General features: G+C 36.7%; 1 protein-coding gene and 1 non-coding gene across 14 annotated transcripts in view; both read right to left on the minus strand.

Annotated features, from left to right (window-relative positions):
• The window catches only part of NAALADL2 (N-acetylated alpha-linked acidic dipeptidase like 2), a 1,449,120-nt gene that overhangs the window by 42,997 nt on the left and 1,379,572 nt on the right, over window positions 1-26,551 (minus strand). For all 13 annotated transcript variants that reach the window (XM_054246909.2, XM_054246903.2, XM_054246907.2 and 10 more), the window contains 2 exons: window positions 18,216-18,309; window positions 626-824 (listed from right to left, as the gene is read on the minus strand). In XM_054246909.2, coding sequence (XP_054102884.1) covers window positions 626-824; window positions 18,216-18,309 — 293 coding nt within the window. The remainder of the gene's footprint in view (window positions 1-625; window positions 825-18,215; window positions 18,310-26,551) is intronic.
• LOC118149067 (small nucleolar RNA U13) lies at window positions 16,576-16,681 on the minus strand. Its single transcript, XR_004736232.1, has one exon. It is a non-coding gene; the product is annotated as a small nucleolar RNA U13 (small nucleolar RNA).

The raw sequence follows: 26,551 nt of genomic DNA on the forward strand, positions 1-26,551 counted from the left end.
TATAAGGAACTTAAAAAACAAAACCATACTGTATTCATATTATCCTTTGAGTCTGTATCTATTCCCCCTTCCATATAATTGTTAAAATGTCTTCAGAAAGCACTCCATGTAACTCTCCAACAAAATAAGCCTAATTCCTCAGTTGTTTCAACATCCATCTGGATCCTGCTTTCCCCTAAATATTAAATTTACTGACTGAACTCCAACATAAAATGTAGTTTCTAGAATTAAACACATTAATCTAGATCAGATCATCATAGGACAAGATGGCATGGTTGTATCTCCCGTTGTATTTCCCAATGTAGTAAAGAAAGTATATTTCTTTCAGTGCAACCTATAATTCCATTTACTTTTTCATTGACCATATAAAATTAGATTCATATTGAAACTGATGTAAGAAAATTCTTAGTCATTTTTTCTTTGCTACTGCTAAGCCAATTTTCCATTATTCTATACCTATGCAGTTTAACTTTTCTCCGGGTGAGGGTGAAGTTCCTTATATGAATAACTGCTTTATAGTTTCTTTTTAAATACTGTTATGTTCATAGAAGGTACATATTCTGAAAGTTACACATAAACATTTAATTTAAGGCAAAGGTATACTTTTTTTAGACATGCATCCTACCTATAAAAACCTGGTGGCACCTGCTGCACCAGAAAGCTTTTCTCCATGTCTTGAAGAATGTCATTCAGCATCCGGATGCGGATGGGTGCTCTCTCCTTGGGATCATTAGCAGGTCGCATCTCATCAGACTGAAAAAGTTCAGCACTCTCCCGCAGGCGTGATGCCATGGCTAACAGTTGATGAGTGTTGGGTTGATCACCTGGCGAAGATAAATGAGCCTATCTCAGAAGAGACATTCTCAAGGGAGTGAAATAAGCATTTTATAATCAGGACTTTAAGTTATAAAGCAGACAGACCACTGAAGAAGGAAAAGGGAATTGTCATTAATAGTTCTCTTCTTTCTGTCACTTGACAAAAGCAAGACTATATGTATTTGAACCTTAACTGTCCAAGGAAAAGATTCGGCACCAAGTACAATTTGAGAATACATTTATTGTTCCCAAAGCATTCTGTCTACGCTTGTTTTATTCTACTAAACTAAGTTTATCACTGCTCATAATAACAACAACAGTAAACACGTAGTTCTGATTGTTGAAGGATCGCTATATTCCAGGTACTATGTCTTCAATATTGACCAAACCTTGTTTGTCACTACATTTCAGAGAATCTGAGAATTAAGTACGGTCAGCAAATTGTCATGGGTTATCAAACAAGTGAACAACAGGACGGAATTAGAAGTTTGATCTTTCTGACTCAAAAAACTATGTTCACCAGAGAGTAAACTGTATTTCAGGGAAGAAAATAAAAATTGAGTTGTTATCTTTTCTCTTGAAAACCTGAGATATGTTACTATATGTTGTCATGTGTCCTTTGGGTTCTTTTTTTCTTTACTAGAAACGTCCTGTCATGTGAGGTTGAAATACATCTTTGACCTAAAAATAACAGTAAACTATTTTATGCAGTGTTTGCATTGGTTTGTTTTACTTTAGAGATTTGTGCTTTTGTTTCCTTTCTAATTGTCAGTATAATTTATTAAAAGTCATTCTGAAAGGAATGGTGATAGCAAAGTTCCACAGGACATTCCTTTGACTAAGAGAAAGGCAGCACTCATGTAGTGGTCCACTGAATTCTGGAGCCAGCCCACTTGAGTTTAAATCCCTGCTCTGCCACTTAGAATCTATGTGATATTGGTAATGTTTTTGCGCTTCAGTGTCCTTATGTACAACGAATGCAATAACAGTACTTGCTTCATAGATTTGTTAGGAGGATTAAATGATCAATACTTGTTCAGTATTTCCCTACAGGTAAGCGGTTCTCAGCTGATGTGATTCAAGAGCTTCTTTAAAACCATTCTCTTATCACATTGTGAGAGGTGCATTCCCTTATCATCTTCTTCCAGATATCTCACCATTAGAATCAGCCTTTAAGTGAGACAACAATTACTGGTATCCTTCTCAGAAAACTAAACACAGCTGACTTCAACAAGGCTGGCACATGACTATAGAGGACCACTTCAAGTCAAGGTAATGAAGGAAGGTACTGCTGGATAATCTAAATTGGCAGTTTTGAAAGGATAACATTGAGACAGGCAGATGGTGTGATGAATGGAGGCCTTCTGAGACCTCCACTAGAAGTCCTGGGCAAAAGGGAACTATCACAAAAAGACTCTCTCTGAGTAAAGTCCATGTTTACCAGTTCCCATAATACTTGGTCCTTATGAAAATGCAGATTCCCAGAACTATTGATTCTTTCTGTAGGCAGAGCCAAGAATCTTCATTTTAATATGCTACTCAGATTATTCTATACATATTTAAGTTTAAAAAAGACTACAGAGAGATGCTAAGCTAAGAAAAGGAAAACTAGATTAGATGTATAACTGATAACATTAAACATGTTTGTCAAAGAATTACCAATCTCTAATATAATGATATTTTTGATTCTTACCTTCTTTTGACCGAGACTGTTTTACACGCAAAATTCTTTAGTGCCCAGCACAGTGCTGACATTCAATAATTGTTTACTAAATAAGCAAAGTAGGTTCAATGAAGTATGTTTAGAAAAAAATCTGATAACAAATAATGGTATGTACAGAGATAAGTAGTTTTAAAAGGGCTACAAAGAGTTTCACAGGTAGGCTCACATGAAATGTTCTTAGAGAACACAGTCATTTTTGCTAATTTTTAATATCCCAAAATCTAGTTTGAAAACGTGGTTGAAGGAGAAATAATTCGTGAAGGTAATATCTAGCTCCCTGTTCACTGAAATTAACAATAAAAATAAAATCAATTGTAGGAGTTCAAAAGATTTTGGCGTTTGATGTTTTCAAAGTGCATTTCACATTCTTTAATTATTTTGTTTGATTTTACAACAAAATGAGGTTGCAAGAATGGGTATTTTAGGCCATTTAGAAAATCTTGCCCCTGAATAACTTACTCAATGCCATTTTATGAAAATAGTTTGTCCTAAATTTTAATGATTGACCAAAGTTAATGTATAGATAACTTGGAGGGAATATCTCTGCACAAGGCAAGAAGAAGATGGCTATGGCACATTTAGATTATGCTAGAAAGACTGAACAACAGTAAAAACAAGTTTGACATCCTTGAGAGTCTTCCATTTAAGAAAGAAGAATCAGTTCTGATCGAACGTACGCTACAGAATTGAACACATTACTACTGATCAAGTGAGACAAATTGTACCATTCTACCTTACTTAGCTTTCAGTGAATTTATCTTTGACGGCTGTATAGATGTAGAGAACTGACAGCTTTAGGAACTGGCTAGCTCAAGAAACAACCCAGACAGTGCATAAGCCACTCACAATACCCCATATGCATCACTTCAAGGGTATGAGGTTACACATTGAAAAGTAGTTCTATTTTCAAAGTTCACTCAATCATTTTGATATATAAATCATGCTCCAAGGATTTCTGTAGCCACTTCTGTGTCAATTAGAGCTTGCTTGTTCTTTTAAATAATACCAGAAAGAAATGTAACCTTTCCCACTTAAGCTTTTGTGACCCCAAGCGATTGATCCTCCATGCTCTTTAGGATCCCTACTAGAATATCAGCTCTGTGAGAGAAGAGGTTTGTGTCTGTTTCAGTGCCATTTCCCTAGCACCTAAAAGTGCAAGTCACACCACTTAATCAATTAAAAGTTAACTTACATACTTTTATCATAGCAGCTGCAATATTTGTATCCTTATCTGCCTCATCTCTCTTCTCTTTCTGACTAGAAAGAACCCTGTATCATCAGCAAATACACTTTATTTCTCTTTGTATCCCCAGATCTTAGCACAATATCTGTTTTATGGTAGTCATTTATGAATAAATTTGTTGAGTGAATGTTGAATTATGAGAGGTCTTTTTTGAAACGTATTATTATATTAAACAATGTCTACAAAATTATTCAGGGAGATGTTTGGTGCTTAATGAGCATCAACAAATGCTATTTATTTTCTTACTAAAAATCCATTATTGTTGTAAAAGAAAAGAAAAATATTTAAAAGAAAAGAGGCTATTGTAGGGTAATAATAAGTTAAATTAAATTAAATTAAAATATGCTCTACAAGAATCCCATAAAAACTAAGATTATATAAAACTTTACTTAAGGTACAGGACAAATTGAGGCTGTTCACAGTTCGGGTTTAGAATATAATAAGCACATTTGAATAAAGGAAATTAACTGGAAATTAGGTATTTCTCACAGAGAGGGTTAATACAATTATTTTTTAAATTACATACATGGAGTTTAAAGACCAAGGACTTGATATCAAAAGATAGATTACAGCCTGGTTTACTTAATTTCTGTCAATGTATTCATGAATAAACTACTTAATACTACAGTCCTTCAGCTTCCTTGGAAAAAATAATCATGTAAGTTTCTAAGTGCATAAGTCACTATATATACAAGTTTGTATTATGAGAATAAACAAACTAAACACAAGTTACTACCAACCCATTTTTTAAAGCAATAGGAAAAATACCGCCACAGTTTTACCAGTTATTTTTTTTCCTCAGAGATATTACTCTTTTTCACTTCTTTGACCTGCACCCCCAACCCAATGTATCATATTCCATATTCCTCCTCATATACACTTTAATAAGGATTTCTAATTTCATTTTGCTGTGCCTGTAAATTTGATGACATTTTTCCCCATGGGCTACTATCTCAAACTTCTGAAGAACAAGGAAAGAAATAATATAAAGGGTCCTTTACAGTGAACTTTAAAAAGTGATTCTTTTAGATCATTGCTCATGGTGAAAAGCTAACCATTAATAAATTTTTATAGTATGGTAGAACATGGTAATTTATTATAAATATTAAAAACCAAGCTTAATATAATATACTAAAGACGGTCTTCTGAAACTATCTTGATATTATTTGAGACAACTGAAATGTACTTATAAATTCCAAACAAAAACAGTTTGCATTTGTTCTTTTTCTCTTCATCCTAAAGTAAAATGCATGTGTTCAGTATGTATTTATTGAGTCCTATTTCGTATATTATTCTGAAAGTATTGAGAAAGAAGCAAATACGTAAGACTAAATCTGTAATCTTAATAAATTCCTGATCTAGTTAGAAATGTACACAATACATCTAAATATACAATAAGTGTCATATGAAATAAATGCTCATGAGGATGACTGAAGAGCTCATTGTGTATAAGAATGCTCTGTTAAGTGTCCAGGGAAGAAGTAAACCTTGAGAGATAGATCGTAAAACTGCCTAAAGTCAAGGACATCTTAAATGAGCTCCTGACAGTTCTGGGACATTCTCTACATTGAATCAGTTGAGGGGAGTGTTCCATTCTCTAACAACATTAATGTCTTTCCATCCACGTCCCTCAGACCTCACTATTCTAGAGGATGAATCTACCTCTAACCCAAATCCTCCCACTTTTCTAGCTTATTATGGAAAGAATGGAGCTGGATATTATAAGAAGCATTCATATTAATTAAAGAGGAAGAAGGAAGGAAGGAGGGAGGCAGGCAGGGAGACAAGAAAAGAGAGAGAAATGTTAGTAGTAGTCAAAATAGATATTGAGATCTAGGCAGGCCATTTCAGGAAAGACCTTCTAAGGCGTTCTGGAGAAAACAAATCCCTTCTACTCAAGGAATCTTCTGCCTTCTAGCCTATCATCATCCTGCAGCATCCTGCACTGGAGACAGTTCATGAGGCAGTGTGGTGTAGCAGATAGGTTGGGGGACTTTGGAAACTGATAGACCTAGATTCAAGCCCCAATTCTACCACTAATTATACATCCAGTTAAGACACAAACTCCTCTGAGGCTCAATGTCTTAATCTCTAAATTGGACTTCGACCCCAGCTCAGCTCATAGAGCTAAAGGAAGTTAAAATATTTTAACAAATGTAAGAAACTTAACATCTGGAGCTTCGTAGAATAGCCTCTAAAGTGACAAACTTCTTTTCAGAAATCTTCCTAACACCTTTCAAAAGCAGGTTACAAGCTCCAAGTCATTTTATAATGGCTTATCCATGTAAAGCCTCTAAGACTTCTGGGTAAGGCCATTCACTACCGTAATGACTGTATTCACTGAATTTATGCATGCTGTAACCTGCTGGGACCTGGTATCTGCACAAACTATGTTTTACCTGAGGTATTCAATAAATTGATGCATGCTATGGATAAGTTTTTCCTCTCCAAAACTCATGTTGAAAATTAATTGTCAGTGTAATAGCATTGGAAGGTGGAGCCTTTGAGAGGCAATTAGGCCTTGAGGGCTCTGTTCTCATAGTGAGTTTAATGCCTTTAAAAAGTGGCTTTCAGGAGTGGGTAATTTCTCTTTGTTTTCCCCGATTCTGTCATGTAGGAAACAGTGTTCTTGTGCTCGCTTCAGCAGCACATATACTAAAAATTGGAAACAGTGTTCCTCTCCTCCAGAGGATATAGTCTTCTTATGAGCAGAAAGCTTACCAGGCACCAAACCTGCCAGCTTCTTGATCTTAGACTTAAAACCTCCAGAATTGAGAGAAATAAATTTCTGGTTTTTTTTTTTTAAATTACCCAGTTTTGGGTATTCTGTTACAGCAGCACAAAATAAACTAAGACAATTAGTATCACCTAAGGGTAAACTCCTGGGTATTAAGTTGTTCATAGACTTAAAACCTCCAGAATTGTGGGAAACAAATTTCTGCTTTTTATAAATTACTCAGTTTTGGGTATTCTGTTATAGCAGCACAAAATTAACTAAGACAATTAATTTCAACTTAGCATAAACTCCTGGGTATTAAGAGAACAAACCTAATACCCAGGAGTTTACGTTAAGTTGAAAAAATTTAGGGTAAATGCCAGAAAAAATTTAGAGCTGTCTTTATTTATGTATTTATTTATTTAGAGACGGGTCTGGCTGTGTTGCCCAGGCTGAAACATGTGGAGCAATCACAGCTCACTCCTGGCTCAACCTCCTGAGCTCAAGAGATCCTTCTGCCTCAGCCTTCCAAGCATCTAGAACCAAAGGCTTGCACAACCAGGTCCAGCTAATTTTGAAAGTTTTTTTTTTTTTCAGAGATGGAGTCTTGCTCTTATATCCAGATTCATCTTGAACTCCTAACCTCAAGTGATCCTCTTGCCTCAGCCTCCTATAGTGCTGGGGTTACAGGCATGAGCCAACATGACCAGCCTATAACTTTCCTGTTCTAAAAAGTTATTTTACTGTGTGCTATTGTGATCTCTTTGGAGTTTCATATTCCAACAAGTTTTAAATTTTAGTTTACTTCACTTTTTGGGTCTTTTTTTGTGGCTGTATTTTTAAAGGTGTACTCAGTTTTATTTTAAATTAAAAGTGAAATGTACTGGTCACCCTCGAAAACAACATTTCCATATGAAACAAATGTAGGCTTTTTCTTTAATAGCATTTCACAGAACCTATTATTGTATGGATGAGCTTACCACAGTTTTAAAGGTACTAACAATCGCACAATCATGGCTTAGACTTCACTGATTTATAGTGACAAGAAAAAGTATAATTTATGTTTTGCACAATACAGTGGTTAAAAGAAGATTAGAAGATTATTTGGGGGAAAATGTATGTTACTTAATGTCATCTTAAAAATACCTTGTGGTATCACTAAAGAAAAGAAATAACCAATATGATTTCAGCCGGGGCAACAGCAGTCCTTTTTATCCTACATTTTCTATTCTTCATGCTGCTGTTTAAAGTATGAATCATAATGAATCATCTCAGCTGGTGATTTAAAGATGTTAAACAAACAGCTCAGGTATAGAAAAAATGTGGAAGTGATTGCACTATTGATACACAAATAATGTAACATTGATTTTATAATGCATATATAAAAAGATATTATTTAAGGATGAAATATGCCAGAAAGCAATGGATAATTATAGCTAAACTGAATAAAACAGAAATCTTATTGTAAAGATGCCAAAGTGATAGGTTTAGAAGGATTAGACTGGTTACTTTAAAAAACAATCAGCAACTTATTTCTGCATTCTAAACATTATCCAATAATCCAGGTAGTCAAGATGGATGCAAATCTAGCAAGCTTTTCAACTCATTGCAGATAGTGTGTTCTCTAAATTGTCTGTCCATTTGGTGTAGAAATATAGCTGTAGGCTCTTTTTGTGACCTATAGATAGTGTTGTCACTGTGTTGTATTTGTGACTACAAGATCCGGCTACTGGCTTCTTGGGAAATATGAGCAAAAATGTTCCTGCATGAATGAAATTTGGGTGGAGTTTCTTCTTTTCATTCTCCTGAGGCAGAAAGCTGAAATTGTATATTTAATATCACAGATGAGTCTAATTATTTCACATGCACTGAAAAAGAAAGCAAGGCTTAAATAAAATTAATCGACATGGAGGCAAGGGTGCTTTGTGTTCTGTTACAAGTCAAAATTAAAAGTATCTTTACACAAACAAAGAAACCAACAAACATTTTTAAAAGTGTGCCAGTGAGGAAACACTCATAGAATAATGGATTATGGTACTATTCTGTCGTGGGCAGAGGGTTTTATCCTAAAACTATACCTTAGGGAAAACAAGTTACAGTAAAATGGGCCATTACTATGATGGGAGAGAAGGAAAAATAAGTCACCCATAGATTTCAATCAATGTAGTGTCACATATAAAATGTAGGTAACTCAGAAGAAAACTTCAAAGGAATTTGAATGAAGTGCTCAAGGTGGAGAAGGAAATGATTACATGAAAAACCAAGTGGATAGCAAAAAAATGGGAGATAAAAGATAAAAGAAAAAAAAGGGACAATGTGCTTAGGATAATAATTAAGTGACATTATGTGATAATGTCATAAGGAGAAATGGTGTGAAAGAAAAACTAGCTTTGGAAGAGAAACTCTGACAATGTGGAGAAAATCAGATTTTGCTAAAGAGCCAGCTGCCTCAAATACTTTTTTGAACGAAGTGTGGATTACCAATAAAGGAAATGCAATCTTTAATAGGATTATGTAGTCAGAGTCTATATAAAAATGTAATGGGGATTGAGACTAAATGTAATTTTAGGGATTTGCCCCCAAAGGATGGCCCACCTCTTATTAAATTTCTCTATTAATTCTTTTTTCTTTTTTTTTGAGACGGAGTTTCGCTCTTGTTACCCAGGCTGGAGTGCAATAGCGCAATCTCGGCTCACCGCAACCTCCGCCTACTGGGTTCAGGCAATTCTCCTGCCTCAGCCTCCCGAGTAGCTGGGATTACAGGCTTGAGCCACTGAGCCCAGCCTAAATTTCTCTATTAATTTGAGCAAACAAGGTAAGATACTTTTCATCGAATGCTTTAGAGTTGAACTCCTTGTCAAATTAAAAACATAAGTTGGTCGGGCGTGGTGGCTCAAGCCTATAATCCCAGCACTTTGGGAGGCCGAGGAGGGTGGGTCACGACGTCAAGAGATTGAGACCATCCTGGTCAACATGGTGAAACCCCCTCTCTACTAAAAAAAAATACAAAAAATTAGCTGGGCATGGTGGCGTGTGCCTGTAATCCCAGCTACTCAGGAGGCTGAGGCAGGAGAACTGCCTGAACCCAGGAGGCGGAGGTTGCGATGAGCCGAGATCACGCCATTGCACTCCAGCCTGGGGGAAAAGAGCGAAACTCCGTCTCAAAGAAAAAAAAAAGGTAAGTTGCAGAAATGCCACCTCGGATCAAACCGCTAGAAATCTAGCATGAAACAGAATTCCCATGCAAACAAAATCTGTTACTGAAACTGTCTGGATTTTAGTCAGCATGCCTTGGACTTCAGAGGGCACGGGATTGAGTACCCACTATACTTTACTATCTATTGATCAGTCTAGAGCTGGAATTGGTGTTAATTAACCAAAATTGAAAACAGATGGGCTGAGAACTAGAATCATGCAATCAATACAGTGCATAACTTCATGTTGGTAGTTGGGAAACTCACTTTTTATTTTTCAGGAAGAAAAAACATATTAGATCTCAATCACTTGCAATTGTAAAACAGAAACAAGTGAAACTTAAAAATTAAAACTACAAGTCTAACAGGGCACAGAATGCTTGCCTTAGTGTGATCATCACCTTGAAATACTATGCTTTCTTCTAAAATGAAGTGACTGATGGTAATGAATTGTCAGAGCTAATAAAAAAAGAAAAAAGCCAGATCAAATTCTCATTGTCAGTTATTCAAAGAAAAGGAGGAAATGCTGCCAGCAACTTTTACATTTGGTGAGATAATCAAAAGGTGGCAATAAGCCACACAGTTCAAAATTATGTTTCCTGCCGTGTCTGACTTGCACTAAATAAATGTGTACATAGCCAGATCAAATGAAAATTGCTTTTACTGTATTTGGTCATATGCAGTATTTACAAAAACGCCATTTGATAAATAATTAACATTCAGAAATCTGAAAGAAAATAGCATATATTAAGCAAAAAACATCAGCATTACATAGTCATTAATTGTTTTAAAGTGTTGTTTTAAAAGTTAAGAAGTGGATAAGGTGAGAAACAGCAAATTTCGTTAAGATCATTATGTTCTCACTCTTTAGTCTGCTCTAAGGTTCAAGGGTGTGGTTGTATTTTGTTTGTTCTCGATACCTTCCTCTGTGCCTGCAGACTAGTACCGTAGCATTCTAAATGCATTTTTTGACCATACAGTTAGCAACTGTAGATTGAAAATATATTTTTGGGAAAAAATGGTTTCTTTAATGATCACATGCAGACTTTTTCATCTTGTCATTATTCCCTAACCAATTCAGTATAACAACTATTTACATTGCATTAGATACTACTATAAGTGATCTAGAGATGACCTAATGTGTGTTAGAGGATGTGTACAGGTTATATGCAAGTACTACACCATTTCATGTGAGGAACTTGAACATTCACGGATTTTGGTATTTGAGAGAGTTTCTGGAACCAATTCTTCATGGATACCAAGGGACAACTGCACTTATTTTTTGTCACAAGTATTAATACATCTGAAGTATATCAGCTATCTTATCCATCACTATTTACACTAAACCTCCATATACCACAAATAAATATTCATTCTCCATTATGTGCTTGGCATTGACCAAATATTATGAGCCAAGGTCACTCCATCAAAATGAGCTTTCAAGAACCATCCAATAAATCAACTCAAACAAATTATTCACTGGTAAATTATCCTTCTTTCTGGTGATTGTGAGAACAGTTGAGAATGGTCTGCTGCTACAGTAAACTAGTGTAATAAATAAACAAGATGGCTGGTTGTCAAGTGGTAAAAATTACACCATTGAAAATGCAATTGGGTTTCAGAGACCTTCATACTTATACTGTTTGCAGTAAGGAGAAACAGTATTTTATAGTTCAGCCTTGAAGGTCACTTTTTTTTTACTGTAATTGCGAATTTAAGACTAATCACTGCAAACCGTCATAAAAATAAGAAAATATATCAACAATTTAAGCTTGTATTAAGCAGTAAAATTATATGTTTCATTTAACACAGTACTGGAATTCTGTTTAGCTAATGAAAGTACCTAGCCCTGTAGCTAAAATTAAAACTGCAATATGTATTTAAGTGTTGATAAGTGGTTTCCATTACTCACACATTAGCACTTTACTGTATTTGGATTATAGCTGGTACAACTAAAATAGTACAGATGCGTACAGTTTAGCAAATATTTGAATAATCTTTGACCATGATTATTTTACATCACAATAAGTAAAATAACAAAACACATAGTTTAAAGGTGTCACATCCTATTAATTCTATCAAACAGTTACATGTTTAATTCTATCAAACACAGGACATGGTAAAATAAATTTTTTTTGCCTATTTTGTTTGGTTACATTTTGTTTTGCTCTGCTTTGTTTTTTCTAATATGTGTACATATCAGTCTGATCTCATCTTTCTGAGTGAAAGTGACAGAGAGACCCAAAGAATTTCACATCCAAAGAAAACTAACCACATACAACAATCAATAACCAAAGAAAAAGTTTCATCTTTGGCAGAAGTCTAACTGTAAGAAGCCAAAGTCTCCTGGCTCATCCATTTCAGAAACTCGGATTTTACAGACAGATTCATTTATACACAGTGGCGTCTGCCTTGGAGTGAAAATCTCTGCAGAATCATTGCAGTTCTGTGTTGTTTCGTTCCTCCTGTGATGACACACGCTTAGATACAACTATTATGGAAAGGGTTATTAATTTCCCTGGCCTATTCTGAGAGTATTTTCTTTCCCTTCTTGCTCTAATTAAAACCGGGTTCTCCCCTAAGGATATCAGTTGCATTTCAGCTCTCACAGGCAGCGGTGCTTTCCCCCCTGTGCTTTTGTACCACCCACCCTAGAAGAATAATATGAAGTGTTTCTAGATCACCGCTATTCATTCTTTGCAGATTTTTATCTCTTGACTCATCATCACTCACTCTTATGCAACCCTTAATTCTTGGCAATTTCAGTATCTCCATAGAGATGCTCTCTTTTCCTTAGTTTCTTTGCTGCTAGCAACTACCTACCACACTCTCATGGCCATACCCTGGCCTGGACACTGTCATTACTGATGTCTGCACGCTTTCTGTGATCTCATTTTCATGAATCCAACTTTCCAACCCCCACCTCGTGCCTTGTCAGCTCATGTGCTGTCAATTCTTCGATCCCACCAAGACATGAAGTCTATCTGTCCTACCTCCTTTCCACTCGCCCTCATTCCCTTTGTAACCTCACTTTATTCCAACCCCAGTTAGGATACTTCGGTCCTTCATAATGCATTCATTACATACATCCTTTATATACATCCAGTTTTCTCTATCCTACACAGTTCATTGTGCAGCTCTCAGAAAAGGTCTAGCCCTGCTTAAACCCAACTCTGCCTATTCTATGCCTGTGATGAATTTCAGGAAACCCTACCCTAAAATACGGTACCTTGGCATTTGAGGAAGCAAAAAAGCAAGACAGTGTCTCTGACCTTCTCCTGCCCCTTTTCCCTGAATCAGGATATAAAAGAATTGTCTGGCTGGGCGTAGTGGCTCACGCCTGTAATCCCAGCACTTTGGGAGGCTGAGGCAGGCAGAGCAACTAAGGGGTTTGAGATCAGCCTGACCAACAGGGTGAAACCCCATCTCTACTAAAAATACAAAAATTAGCTGGGCCTGGTAGTGCATGCCTGTAATTCCAGCTACTTGGAAGCCTGAAGCAAGAGAATCATTTGAACCTGGGAGGCGAAGGTTGCAGTGAGCTGAGATTGCACCACCGCACTCCAGCCTGGGCAACAAGAATGAAACTAGATCTCAAAAAAAAGAATGATCTGATCTTCTTCTGAAGTAGGACATAAAACATTTTTTCCAGAAATACCTTCCCTAGACCTGGAGAAAAGAAACATCCTTGTCCTCAAAGACACAGAGACACTGAGAATAATCCAAACAGAGATCTTTCTAAATTCCCCCAACTTATTACAATTAGACTATGCCTTTTTGTCTTCTAATCATACTTTGGAACTCTTCGTCAAACTTACCATAAAAATACACACATTTCCCTCTTTCTTTCTTTGGGTCTTCATTTCTGAAGGCTCCTGTGTTGTGCAAAACTTATATTATATAAATTTGAATGCCTTTCTATTGTGGGAAAGGAAAATAAATCTCGGACCTCCAAGTCACTAAACCAAAGGAAAAAGTCAAGCTGGGAACTGTGTCAGTCAAACCTGCCTCCTATTCCATTACTATACAGTATAGCTACAAAGATTTTAAAAAGCTATATACTTCCCTCACGAGGAAATTCCTTGCGGACAAAGGACAGACAGAAATCAGTCATCCCTCTGCTCACATGAGATAAGCACATATCTGATTGCTTCCTTTGCCCTACTTTTTCACTAAACCAGACTAAGGCATAAGTGACAATTCCTGTAAATTGCGTATTCAGTGAAAGGTGAATCAGAAACTCAAGAGACTGCAAGTTTTTGTGCCTTATCTATCTATGACCTGGAAGTCCCCTCCCTGCTTCAAGCTGTCCCGCCTTCCTGTAACAAACCAATGTACGTCTTACATATATTCATTGAGATCTGAATCTGCATCAAGGATGCACCCTTAACATTGGCAAAATAAAATTTCTAAGTTGACTAAGATCTATCTCAGATATTTTGAGTTCACACTTGTTTTAATGTACCTTTTGTGATTAGGTGTCTCAACCATTAACCTAGTGATAAGTGAGGAAAAGAATCTTTTCTCACCTACATTTGCATTCCCCCTGAAGGTTGGAAAAAATCCAAAATTATGTGGAATTCTCCCATTTATAGTATGTATCTCTTCTGGGCTCTTAATGCTGTCCCCAAAACTTACATTTCCATAGTTTTTCACTTTCTTACCCTCCAAAAAAAAACAACTACTTTATGCTTTTCGAATCTAAAGAAACTTGACAAGGAATCCCAAAACCAAATTTACCTATTTGCTGTGTGTTCTGCCTCCCTTCACATTTTCATGGATGGACTACTGTGTTTCTGTTTTGATCTGAGTGCTATGTCCCCCCAGAATTCATATGTTGAAATCTAACCCCGCAAGTGATAGTATTAGGAGGTGGGACCTTTTAGAATGGATTAGTTCGTGAGGCCAGAGCCCTCAAAAATTAAACCAGTGCCCTGTTAAGCACAAGACAGCTCCCGCAACACTTCTACTACGTGGAGTTATAGCAAAAAGATGGTAATCTTTGAACCGGGAAGTAAACCCTCACCAGACAGTGAAACTGCTGGTGTCTTGATCTTGGATATCTTAGCCTCCAAATTGTAAGAAATAAATTACTGTTGTTCATAAGCCACCCAGTCTATGGTATTTTGTTAAAACTGCCTGAATGGTCTACTACAGTTCCTAACTAATGAAAAGTCCTCAATCCTCTTTGTTTCCCCCACTTAGGAAAATCAGTAGAGTAATTCCCGGTTTACTGTCTTGTGTGAGCACATTTTACCTCTCCACTAGATCACTGTCATCAAAATAAAAGCAGGCTACATTTCCTTGACTCCATACTTATACCACTGTTACAGGAAGGGGGTCCAGATCCAGACCCCAAGAGAGGGTTCTTGGATCTCATACAAGAAAGAATTCAGGGCGAGTCTGCAGTGCAAATCAAAAGCAAGTTTCTTAAGAAAGTAAAGTGGTGAAAGAACAGCGATTCCATAGACAGAGCAGGGCGTTTCCTTTGTAAGAGGAGCAACGTGTCCACCGTGGGTACAACGCTTGCCTATGTACAGGATAAAAAAATCATGGGTAGATATGCTCTGCTATAAGTGTTTGTGATAAAGGATTAATTTTTAATTACTATATTTTGCAAGTATAAATATTGTTGTCTTTAAAACAAAATTAGGAATGCCTTTGTTCTCCAGATGTTGGTATATTAGAACACTCCCAAGTCTGGGTCTGTTGAGTAAACATTATCAATCTGTTCCCTTAACCATAAACACTGAGGGACTAGGAATGCCTAACTTTCTGGGAATGCAGCCCAGCAAGTCCCAGCCTCATTTTTCTAGCTCTCACTCAAGGTGGAGTCACTCTGGTTCCTATGCCTCTGACACCAACACATATCCCCAATTTATCACCTTGTTTTCTTTCAGATGCCTTCTAATCCAGCTTTTGCTTATACGAATCCATTAATGGTTTTGTTAAGATCACCAATGACTTCCACATTGCTCAATCCGGTAGTCAATTCTCAGTCCTCCTTTTCTTCACCCACTAGCAGCATTTGACACAGTTGATTACTTCCTCTTCTTGGGAATATTTTATCCACTTGGCCTCTGGTTATAACATTCACCTGTTTTTCTATTATTGTTTGGCCACTCCTTGGTGATCTCCTTCTATGCTTCTAAAGTACCTTTTCTCCCAGCTTCTAAAGGTAGGAGTGCCTCTGAATTCTTACACCTTTTCTGTCCCCTACATGCAATCTCCTAGTAAATTCATCTAGGATGAATCTGAAATTTGTTTTCTCAGGTGAGATATCTCCTCCAGACTCTAAATGTAACTGCTATGTTCTGCTATCATATTTATTTTGGAAATACAAATTTATATAACAGTAATTCATATTATGGCAGTCAGTGACTAATATGACTTTGAACATAATGGTAATTTAAGATTTGCTTTTATTTATGCCAATTTTATCCCACTATGGGACTGCATGTAGGTATGTTTCTTAGGAGCAGGGATTTTAATTTTGGTTTATTTATTTTGCTGCTGTTTGTTTTTGTTTTGTTTGTTTGTTTGGATAATGGAACCATGCCAGGCATACCATAGAGGCTCAATAAATATTTAATTTAAATATTTAATTTAAATCAATGAAAAAGTGGATTCAGGAAATACTGTGAAGTCCATAGCGATTACATGCAAACATTTTTATATACATGTACCTTTCTGTGGAGAAAGATCATAATTTTCTTCAGAGGTTGAAAGAGGTCCTTAATTATCCACATAAACCAGATTAATAATATGATTCTAGCAATAATCCAAAAGGTCAACTTTTGAGCATCATTCTCAGTCTGTGTTACTTACATGTTCATATAGTAGTTATAATGATGAAATAATATGTTAATCTGTAGATTTGCTATGTCAGACAATTGTAACGTGCCAATGTGCTAACAAGGTTTGAAGGAGGTACATCTCACACATTAGCCTGAAAATCCAATCATTACAAATATGAACCACAAAAGAATCATATTTATGAATTTTGAAGACTAAACTCCATTGTTTAAAAAATGGATTTTAGCATGTAAAATGACAGTATTGCTAACACTTTTGGCCTCAGAAAAGCAACTTATCATCTATAATTCTATTATATAATGTTTGCATTTTGTAATATACTCTTTGGGGCTTCTTTTCATGCATAACAGTTACTGCTTTACAGATAAACAAGTATTGTAAGGTTGTTAACCTCCTTCTGTTTTCTGAAAGTTTAAAGTTTTATATGTAATACCAACAGATTTTTCTGAAGTATATAATATAAAAACTAAAGAAACAGCAAAATGGTTTATAGAACAAATAAAATTAATGTTTAAAAAGTATTTTCAGAAATAATATTTATTATGCACAAACTATTTAAACCTTTATTTATACCTGCTTTGATCTTATTTTGCAAAATGTCATATGCTTGGTTGCCCAGAGTGACTGCTACAGGTAGACACACTGACAACAGTGAGATGAAATCCTAATGTAGGTAGGAAAGAAGGAAACTACATAGAGGCTAACTTAAATGTACAAAAAGCAAAGCAATATGAGGCTATTTTGTATGGGAACCAATAGCTGTTCACAAGGTCATAGTTTTACAGCCACTATAATAAACTCATAAGAAGTACTGAAGGGGAAAAAGCAGTAATCTCTAATTCAGACAGTAAGAAGCAAACCAGGTAAAGAAAAAAGGATTAAATCTTCAGCTATTGGAAATACCTGGCTTTTTAGAATGATCTATTTTCAAAGGATTACTGTTTCAGCTCTACAGTTAAAATGTTGACTTTTTTAATGAGAAATAGTTGTCCACAAATGACTCATTGAAGATCTGTTAGGAAGATGTGTGACTCAAAGAGGAGGAGGGTAAAATCTTTAATCACAATACTGCTCTTTGTATTTGGTTAATGAAGGCAAATTAGGAGCCTAATTGAAAGATTTGGATGTAGATAAAGGGAAAGTAGAGGTAATTATTAGGGTGGGGTCAGAATTCTTCAGAGAGATATATATTCAAACATGAAGGAATTGAAATAGAAACTCGGAAATAATTGCCTGGTTTCTTCCTTATCATCTTTGATCTAAGGTCTGAGCCAACATCTCAGTCAAACGGAGTGGGGCCCATACCACATAGAAACCAACCCCAAAAGAGAAACTTCCAGGCCAGTCTTGTTTGAACTGATTGGCTGTTAGATGTAATGTTAAAAAAAAAAAAAAACTGGATCATTGAACTATATTATTCTATATGGAACCTGAAAATAATAACACAAACTTAGAATTATAAATCTCTCTGAAAACACACATGGGCCATCCTTTAAAATCTGATATTCTGCTTTATACTCACACATAAGTGCATCTCATTTTTGTTGACTAAAAGCTAAAATTCTTCCAGGTTCTTCCCAGGATCATCTTCTCGAGGAAGCACAGCATTGTCAAAACTAGTAAGATCATCGATGACTTCATTCCTTGTTGAAAATTATTTAAACAATTTTTCATTGGTAAAATTACTACAATTCAAAGGAGAATTACCTTTAAGGTTGTTTTGAACTTCTAAAGCTATATCAAGTGCATTAAAGGGCAGAACAGGTTCATTGGCAATTTGCAAAATCACTTCTCCCGAAAGCTGAAAGAAAAAAGAAAAAAGGAAATACTCACATTCAGTAATTGGGAGTTTTCATTTGTTTGTTTTTCATGATTTCAGATTTTTTATACATCTAGAGCAGCAAAAACACACAATAAAAATCTAGTTTTATAAAATCTCACTTTTCTTTTAAATCTTTAATTTTGTCTTTCTGTAAAGAAAAAGACCTCAGTAACTTTCTCACATCTCAGAATAGTATAAAGAAATATATTATTCATTTTCTGGGCTGAAATATTAAGAAATGGCTTCCCTCATTGAAAGAGTTGTAATATTTAGACTTTAAATAATTCCTTACCGTTCATAATATCACATGACCAAATAAACAGTAGAGAGGAACTACTGAAAATCAATGTCTGGTTATTGGACTAAGCAAAACTTCAGACAAAATTAATGATCAATTTATTTTTTTTTGATAACTTACAGGCCATATTTGGCAGTTTACTTTGAAAGTAAGCAGGCTTCCAAGTTAACCTGCTTTGTGATTTATGGTAGCATCCTGTCACTAAAGAAATTTTTCTGAGTTCCTCAAATTACATACTGATGAATACAAAACCTAGTGACATTGAAAAGGATACTGATTTGTCTTTGAATCACCAAGTTTTGCTGATTTGTTTCAGAATCAGGAAGTTCTGCTGATTGTCTTGCATGTGGACATTGTAACCTGTATGTTGATATCTGTAGCCAGTGATTGTAACCTCTGTATTATACCCTCCAATAAAAAGAACAACTCTGATATGAGGAGTCTTCCTCCCTTCTTCTAGACTTCCTTAGGAAACCCTCCCAACTTGGAACAGACCCTGCATTGGTGTGTCTTCATGGGTGGATCTTTACATTTGGCTTCCAATAAACCTCCCTCAAAATCTTAAGTACTATTTTCCTTCATGTTTTTATTCCATTACTAATTGCTTTTTAATTTTTACAATTTTCTATAATCAAAATTAATAGTATTAATACATCTTTGAGATCAATGCTTAAATAAATAAAAATTTTAAAAGGCATCTCCAAAGCTCATATCTGCAATTTTCATACATACATAATTCCCCCATGACCCTACCCCCAAACTGTTGGAATATTAACACATGTACTTCAGCTGAACTAGCATCTGCTTAATAGGCTGAACAAGTCATATGCATTCATACACATCTCAAAGGACCTTCAGGCTGGCAGCAAATGCCATTGTTATCTCTCTCTCTCTCATAAGTGATATTTAATATTTACCTGGGCTTAACAAATGTCCCTACATCTCTCATAATCCTGAAGGTAGCACACAGGGAAATGTGACTGTGTTGATATTATTAATGCAGTAAGAAATGTTGTTAGTGAATGAAAACATTGTCTTGTAAAACTACACAGGGCCAATTAGCACACTAACTTGACAGAGAATGCATAAAAGATATGACTTACAAGGAAATCATGATGTTTATATCCAAATATATATACTCAACAAGGCCCAAATTCCACTTAATATTTGATATCGGTTGGCTCTGTGTCCTCACCCAAATTTCATCTTGTAACTCCCATAATTCCCATGTGTTATGGGAGGGACCCTGTAGGAGATGATTGAATCATGGGGGCATGTCTTTCCCATGCTGTTCTCATGATAGTGAATGAATTTCAAGAGATCTGACGGTGTTTCCCTGCTCTCTTTTTCCTGCTGCCATCCCTGAAAGATGTGACTTGTTCCTCTTTGTCTTCCGCCATGATTGTGAGGCTTCCCCAGCCAAGTGAAACTGTGAGTTCTCCATTAAACCTCTTTCCTTTGTAAACTGCGTCTGGGTATGTCTTTATGAGCAGCATGTCAACAGAGGAGTGGGGCACTGCTGAAAAGATACCTGAAAATGTGGAAGCAACTTTGGAACTGGATAATAGGCAGAGGCTGGAACAGTTTGGAGGGTTCAGAAGAAGACAGGAAAATGTGGGAAAGTTTGCAACGACCTAGACACTTGTTGAATGACTTTGACCAAAATGCTGATAATTATAGAAAAAATAAATTCAGGATGAGGTGGTCTCAGATAAAGGTGAGGAACTTTTTGGGAACTGGAGCAAAGGTGACTTTTGTTATGTTTCAGCAAAGAGATTGGTGGCATTTTGCCCCAACCTTGAGATTTGTGGAACTTTGAATTGATGGAGACGATTTAGGGAATATGGTAAAGAAATTTTGAAGTCGCAAAGTATCCAAGAGATGACTTGGGTGCTGATACAGCCATTTAGTTTTGAAAGGGAAACAGAGCATAAAAGTTTGGAAAGTTTGCAGCCTGACAATGCAACAGAAAATAAAATCCCATTTCCTATGGAGAAATTCCAGCCAGCTGCAGACGTTTTCATAAATAACAAAAAGCCAAATGTTAATCATCAAGACAATGGGGAAATGTTTCCAGGGCATGTCGGAGACCTTTGCAGCAGCCCCTCCCACAAACCTAGTGGTTTTGGAGGAAAAAATGGTTTTGTGGGCCAGGCCCAGGGTCCCTCTGCTGTGTGCAGTCTGGGGACTTGGTGCCCTGTGTCCCAGCTGCTCCGATCTTGACTAAAAGAGGCCAAGGAACAACTCGGGCTGTTGCTTCAGAGGGTGGAAGCCCCAAGCCTTAGTAGCTTCCACATGGTAGGTTTGAGAACGTCTGCCTACATTTCAGAAGATGTATGGAACTGCCTGCATGCCCAGAAAAAATTCTGTTGCAGGGGCGAGCCCATCCACTGCTACGGCAGTGTGGGAAAAATGTGGGGTGACAGCCCCACACAGAGTCCCTACTGGGGCACCACCTAGTGGAGCTGTGAGAAGAGGATCCCCATCCTCCAGACCCCAGAATGGTAGCTCCACTGACAGCTTGCACCATGCGCCTCCAGCCACAGATATGCAGCACCAGCCCGTAAAAGCAGCAAGGAGCGGAGTGTCTATACCCTGTAAAGCCACATGAGTGGAGCTGCCAGAGGCCATGGGAATCTACCTCCTACATCGGTGTAACCAGGATGTGAGACATGAAGTCAAAAGAGATCATTTTCAAAAGAGCTTTAAGATTTGACTGCCCTGCTGAATTTCAGACTTGCATGGGGCCTGTAACCCCTGTGTTTTGGTCAATTTCTCCCATTTGGAATAGCTGTAGTTACTCAATGCCTGTACCCCCATTGTATCTAGGAAATAACTAACTTGTTTTGATTTTACAGGCTCATAGGTGGAAAGGACTTGCTTTGTCTCAGATGAGACTTTGGACTATGGGTTTTTGAGTTAATGCTGAAATGAGTTGAGATTTTGGGGGACTGTTGGGAAGGCATGATTGTTTTTGAAATGTAATAATATGAGATTTGGGAGGGGCCAGAAGTGGAATGATATGGTTTGGCTGTGTCCCCACCTAAATATCTTGTAGCTCCCATAGTTCCCATGAGCTGTGGGAGGGACCCGGTAAGAGATGATTGAATAATGGGGGGTGGGTCTTTCCCATGCTGTTCTTGTGATAGTGAATGGGTCTCACAAGCTCTGTTGGTGTTAAAAACGGGCGTTTCCCTATACAAGCTGTTTCCCTATACAAGCTCTCTTTTTTCCTGCCTCCATCCACATAAAGTGAGACTTACTCCACCTTATCTTCAGCCATGATTTCGAGGCTTCCCCAGCCACGTGGAACTGTAAGTTCTCCAGTAAACCTCTTTTCTTTGTCAATTGCCCAGCATGTCTTTATCAGCAGTGTGAAAACGGACTAATATAATATTTAAATGTTATATTTCCCAAATGTTTGCACAATGCAAGTCATAAAAAATTTAATCCAATTTGATCTTCTATATGTTTGGAAAAATGTATTTATTAGAAATAAAGAGGAGAAATGACCACTATTTTTAGTTTTGAGATACATGTGCAGGATGTGCAGGTTTGTTACATAGGTAAATGTGCGCCATGGTGGTTTGCCACACTGATCAACCCATCATCTAGGTATTAAGCCCCATGTGCATTCGCTACTTTTCCTAATGCTCTCCCTCTCCCAACCTTTATTCTCCTCAACAGGCCCCACTGTGTGTTGCTCCCCTCCCTGTGTCCCAGTGTTCTCATTAAAGAACCACTTTTGATAACCTTTAATTCCTTTGAAGTATTTTTCTCCCAAATGTAGCAACCAATGCCTAACGCATCTTTGCTGTCTTATCCCCAGTGTTGGGGTGCTGAAAAAGTATCTCACAAAATGAGACTTTGACATACCGAGCTAAAGAAAGAGTCTCAAGGTCTCTCAGCCCTTCCCTTGCTTGCCCTGCACCTTTCGACACTTCTGTCTCTCTCAAACCACAAGATAAGGATGTTCTCTGAAGTTCTCTTATCTAAAAACTGAAATTCCAAAGAGCAACACAATCATCTTTCATCCCGTCTTGGAAATCTCATTATTTGTCACTGAGGGAATCAACCACATCTAGATGGACTTTTTCAAACAGATAGTATCACCTCTCAGGATGATTCAAATCCTAAAGAGAATCATTTACAAATTAACTTTGTCTCCCAGGTCTATTCATTATCCCTAATGGTAATTTACTATTCATGAGAAGAATGGTCTAAATTCCCCATCTCTCTCTGCTTTACAAAAAAGGGTAAATAAATATGTTTCTATACTCTATTGACTTATTGGGTAATCTTTTTGCAATTGCCCCCTTCATGCACATTAAAAAATATCTACACCTTTTTCTCCTATTAGTCTGCTTGTTGTCAGTTGCTTTTCAGCAAACCTTCAGAGAGTGGAGGGGAAGCTTTCCCTTTGCCCCCTACACCAGAATATTGAACACAAAAATCCTGAAACGGCCTACTCTGATCATGCTGTACTTCAGGAAAAGAACTGTCTGCAATAGAGTGATACAAATTATCTTTCAATTTTACCTCACCTCATCCAAATCATATAAGGAACACTAAAATATAAAAATAAATTGTTTATAAAAAGAATTTTTAAAAGAAATTAAGAAGAATTGTGGTTGATTTTTTTTTCAAATTTGAACTCTATAATAGACTCATGAACATACCAGTTTTGTTTATACTTAGAATGTGGATACCACACATTATAAAATATTAAAATATAAGAAAAAGGAGGGAGAAAGGCGACTTCTCTGAGTGCTGCAGAAGAAAGCCATTTTTTTTTTGTTTTTTTTTAAGAGTAGCTTGGCAGCTTGAACACTGGTATATAAGCTAACTACCTTGCTATTTCTTTCAAAGAAAATCTGGCAACAGAGATTGCAACGTCAGAAACACCTGGCCCACAATGGAATGCTTAGACTAAATCGACTTTCTTTGCAGCTTCATAAGAAAAAGGAAGATTTTTATACCCCTTGCCTTGCCACACAAAGGGATGAGCCATATTCTTACCCACTCTGAAACTCGGCCTTTCTCTGGCATGCCAGAACAACTTTTCTTTACATTCATATAAGGCCTCATTCTTTTCAAAGTGGTTCACACATGAATATCTCATTCATTTCACTATCGCGACAACCCTAAGGGACAGGTAGATGGGGAATTAATATCCTTCGTTAAAAACATTGGGAATTGGCCGGACGTGGTTGCTCACACCTGTAATCCCAGCACTTTGGGAGGCCGAGGTGGGTGGATCACGAGGTTAAGAGATCGAGACCGTCCTGGCCAACATGGTGAAACCCTGTCCCTGCTAAAAAAAAAAAAAATACAAAAGTTAGCCAGGCGTGGTGGCGTGCACCTGTGGTCCCAGCTACTCAGGAGACTGAGGCGGAAGAATCGCGTGAACCCAGGAGGCAGAGGTTGCAGTGAGCCGAGATTGTGGCACTGCACTCCAGTTTGGTGACAAAGCAAGATCCATCTCAAAAAAAAAAAAAAAAAATTGAGAATCAGCTTCATCGAGAACAGTTAACAGTAATAGCAAAGCTAAAATACCAAAAGGTAAATCTCCTTGAGCACCTACTAGGTGTCATAGCTGTATGGAAGTTTTGAAACATCCTTCTCTCCAATTCTCACAACAGCTCAGCAAGGCAGATATCATGTTCGTATAAAAAAAGAAATTGAGGTCTCAGAGATTAGTTAACTTGTTCGAGTCACCTACTCAGGTGTAATCAATTTGAAGTCCTCTGCTGCTTTTTTGCTATAACATGAGGTTTAAGTCAGGATCTAGAAACAAAAACTCTCAGTTGGTTATTCATGGAAAATTAAAGCTAGAATTCATGTTCTTTACTTCTTGCCACTGTTCTCCACTATACTACTGCGTTTCCTGGTGAAAAAAATACGAAAACCTATGTTTCTAGTAATACTACTGGCCAACACCTGTAATATCTTATTTCCAATCCTGAACATCTACTATATTTACATGCCTGTGGCACATAGCATAAGCAAATAACGATTCAACATCTGTAAAATTACAATGCAATGACTTTACAAGCACATATCAAGATCCTGGGGTCATTCCTTTCCACTCTTCTCTGACCAAACTAGGCCTGGGCAGAAGATAAAGGAATAATAAATTAGAAATATAAAACTGTACAGAACTAAAAATATTTTTAAAGGATAAAAGGATCATTGCATGGAAAACTGAGTTAACAATCACCACATTGCAAAGGCTTTTCTGTCTCACTAAATATTATTTATATTTCTAGAATTAGTGATCTCGCTGGTGTTAGGCAGCATCAGATTGTCAAAAGATAAAACCTATACATAGAATCTTATTCTAGATTTTAAGAATATAAATATCACCCTATGAGGCAACAAGGCAACCGATTATTTACAAAGTTTAAGGAAAAACTGCACACACACACACACACACACACACGTATACAAAACCCTGTATTAAGTTTTCTTAAAATAGTCTTTTGAACTTTTAAATACAACTAAAATTACTTCAGGTCAAGGAAAGAGAAGTCAAAGTACTTCTTTGATTTCATCACAAATCTTTCTGTTACTCACCAGACCCATGTAGACAGAAAAAATGATTTACTAAACTGTCAATCTCAATATCCCCTTAATTACTGTAGCTCATTACCCAGGATAGTGCCTGTATTCACAATAAATTCTTTCAATGAACTTGTTATTTATTGAATGGACAATGCATTCAAACATATATAGGTTCACTAAAATAACACCAATGCCTTAGATCTATCATATAATTTCTCTTTAGCCACAGGCATGGTTGAGTATGGTGTAGTTTATATAATTTTATAAACCCAGATTAAAGTAATCATAGTTTATACGTTTCACTTAAGCTGTAAGCTAAACTATCATCATGGGATATTTTTATGTCCTCAGTTAAATTTAAAATGCAATAGAGCCCTACTATGAAAGTTGATGTTGTGAGGTAACAATAACACCTGTTTTATAAGGTAGCATTAAAAAAAAACTGTGATATCACCGTGGCACTGGTTTAAAAAAAAAACAAAACTTCAACTGAATTAAATTTAAAGGAGTTTAGTTGTGCAATGAGTGATTTGTGAATCTGGCAACCCTCAGAGTCACAACAGACTCAGGAACTGCAGGGATGCCTCGTGGTCAGAACAAATGTATAGACAAAGAAAAGGGAAGTGACGAATAGAAATTGGAAGTGAGGTACAGAAACAGCTGTATTAGTTACAGGTTGGGGTTTGCCTTATTTGAACACAGTTTGAACTCTCAGCAGGGTGTGAGTGTTTGCAGTATGGCTGCTGGGATTGACAAAGACTCAGCTATTGTTACAGGTGCAGACTCCTAAGGTAGTAGGTTTTCAATCTTGTCTACCTATTAAGTTACAGTTCATCTGCAATGACTCAAACGTACAAGTACAGAGTCCTTCTCAGGCTGTTGTTAGTTTGCTTTAACACATGGTGTAAGATACCATGACAAATCATGAACCATCCTAACTAGTAGCTATTGATCCTTTATTGTGTGATTATTAGCATGCTATGGGGAAGAGAAAAGAGCTAAAAGATAGTTGCTTTCCTTAGAACTGACTTTCCTGTTACTCATAAGTGATTCCACTTTTACACAATTGGAAAAAGACGTTAGCAGTATAAAATTAGTAAACATGGATATTTTATTTCCTAGAAAGCACCATTTTCTATTCCCCTCTAAACATACCATGTAACGACACCATACACGTATATTTGGGGATCAGGCGTCTAGACTGTAAAATGAGAAAGGTGTTCCAGACCAGGGAAATAAAATCAGAAGCAATCTGGGGTAGAGGAAAGCCAACCCTTTCTTTTTACTTTTAGAGAAAAACAGTACTTTTTAGAGAAACAAGAAATCAGTGTGACTGAAACAAAGTTCTCAGTTACTGGG

Source organism: Callithrix jacchus, chromosome 17 (genome assembly GCF_049354715.1).
Source record: "Callithrix jacchus isolate 240 chromosome 17, calJac240_pri, whole genome shotgun sequence".
Taxonomy (NCBI): Eukaryota; Metazoa; Chordata; class Mammalia; order Primates; family Cebidae; genus Callithrix; species Callithrix jacchus.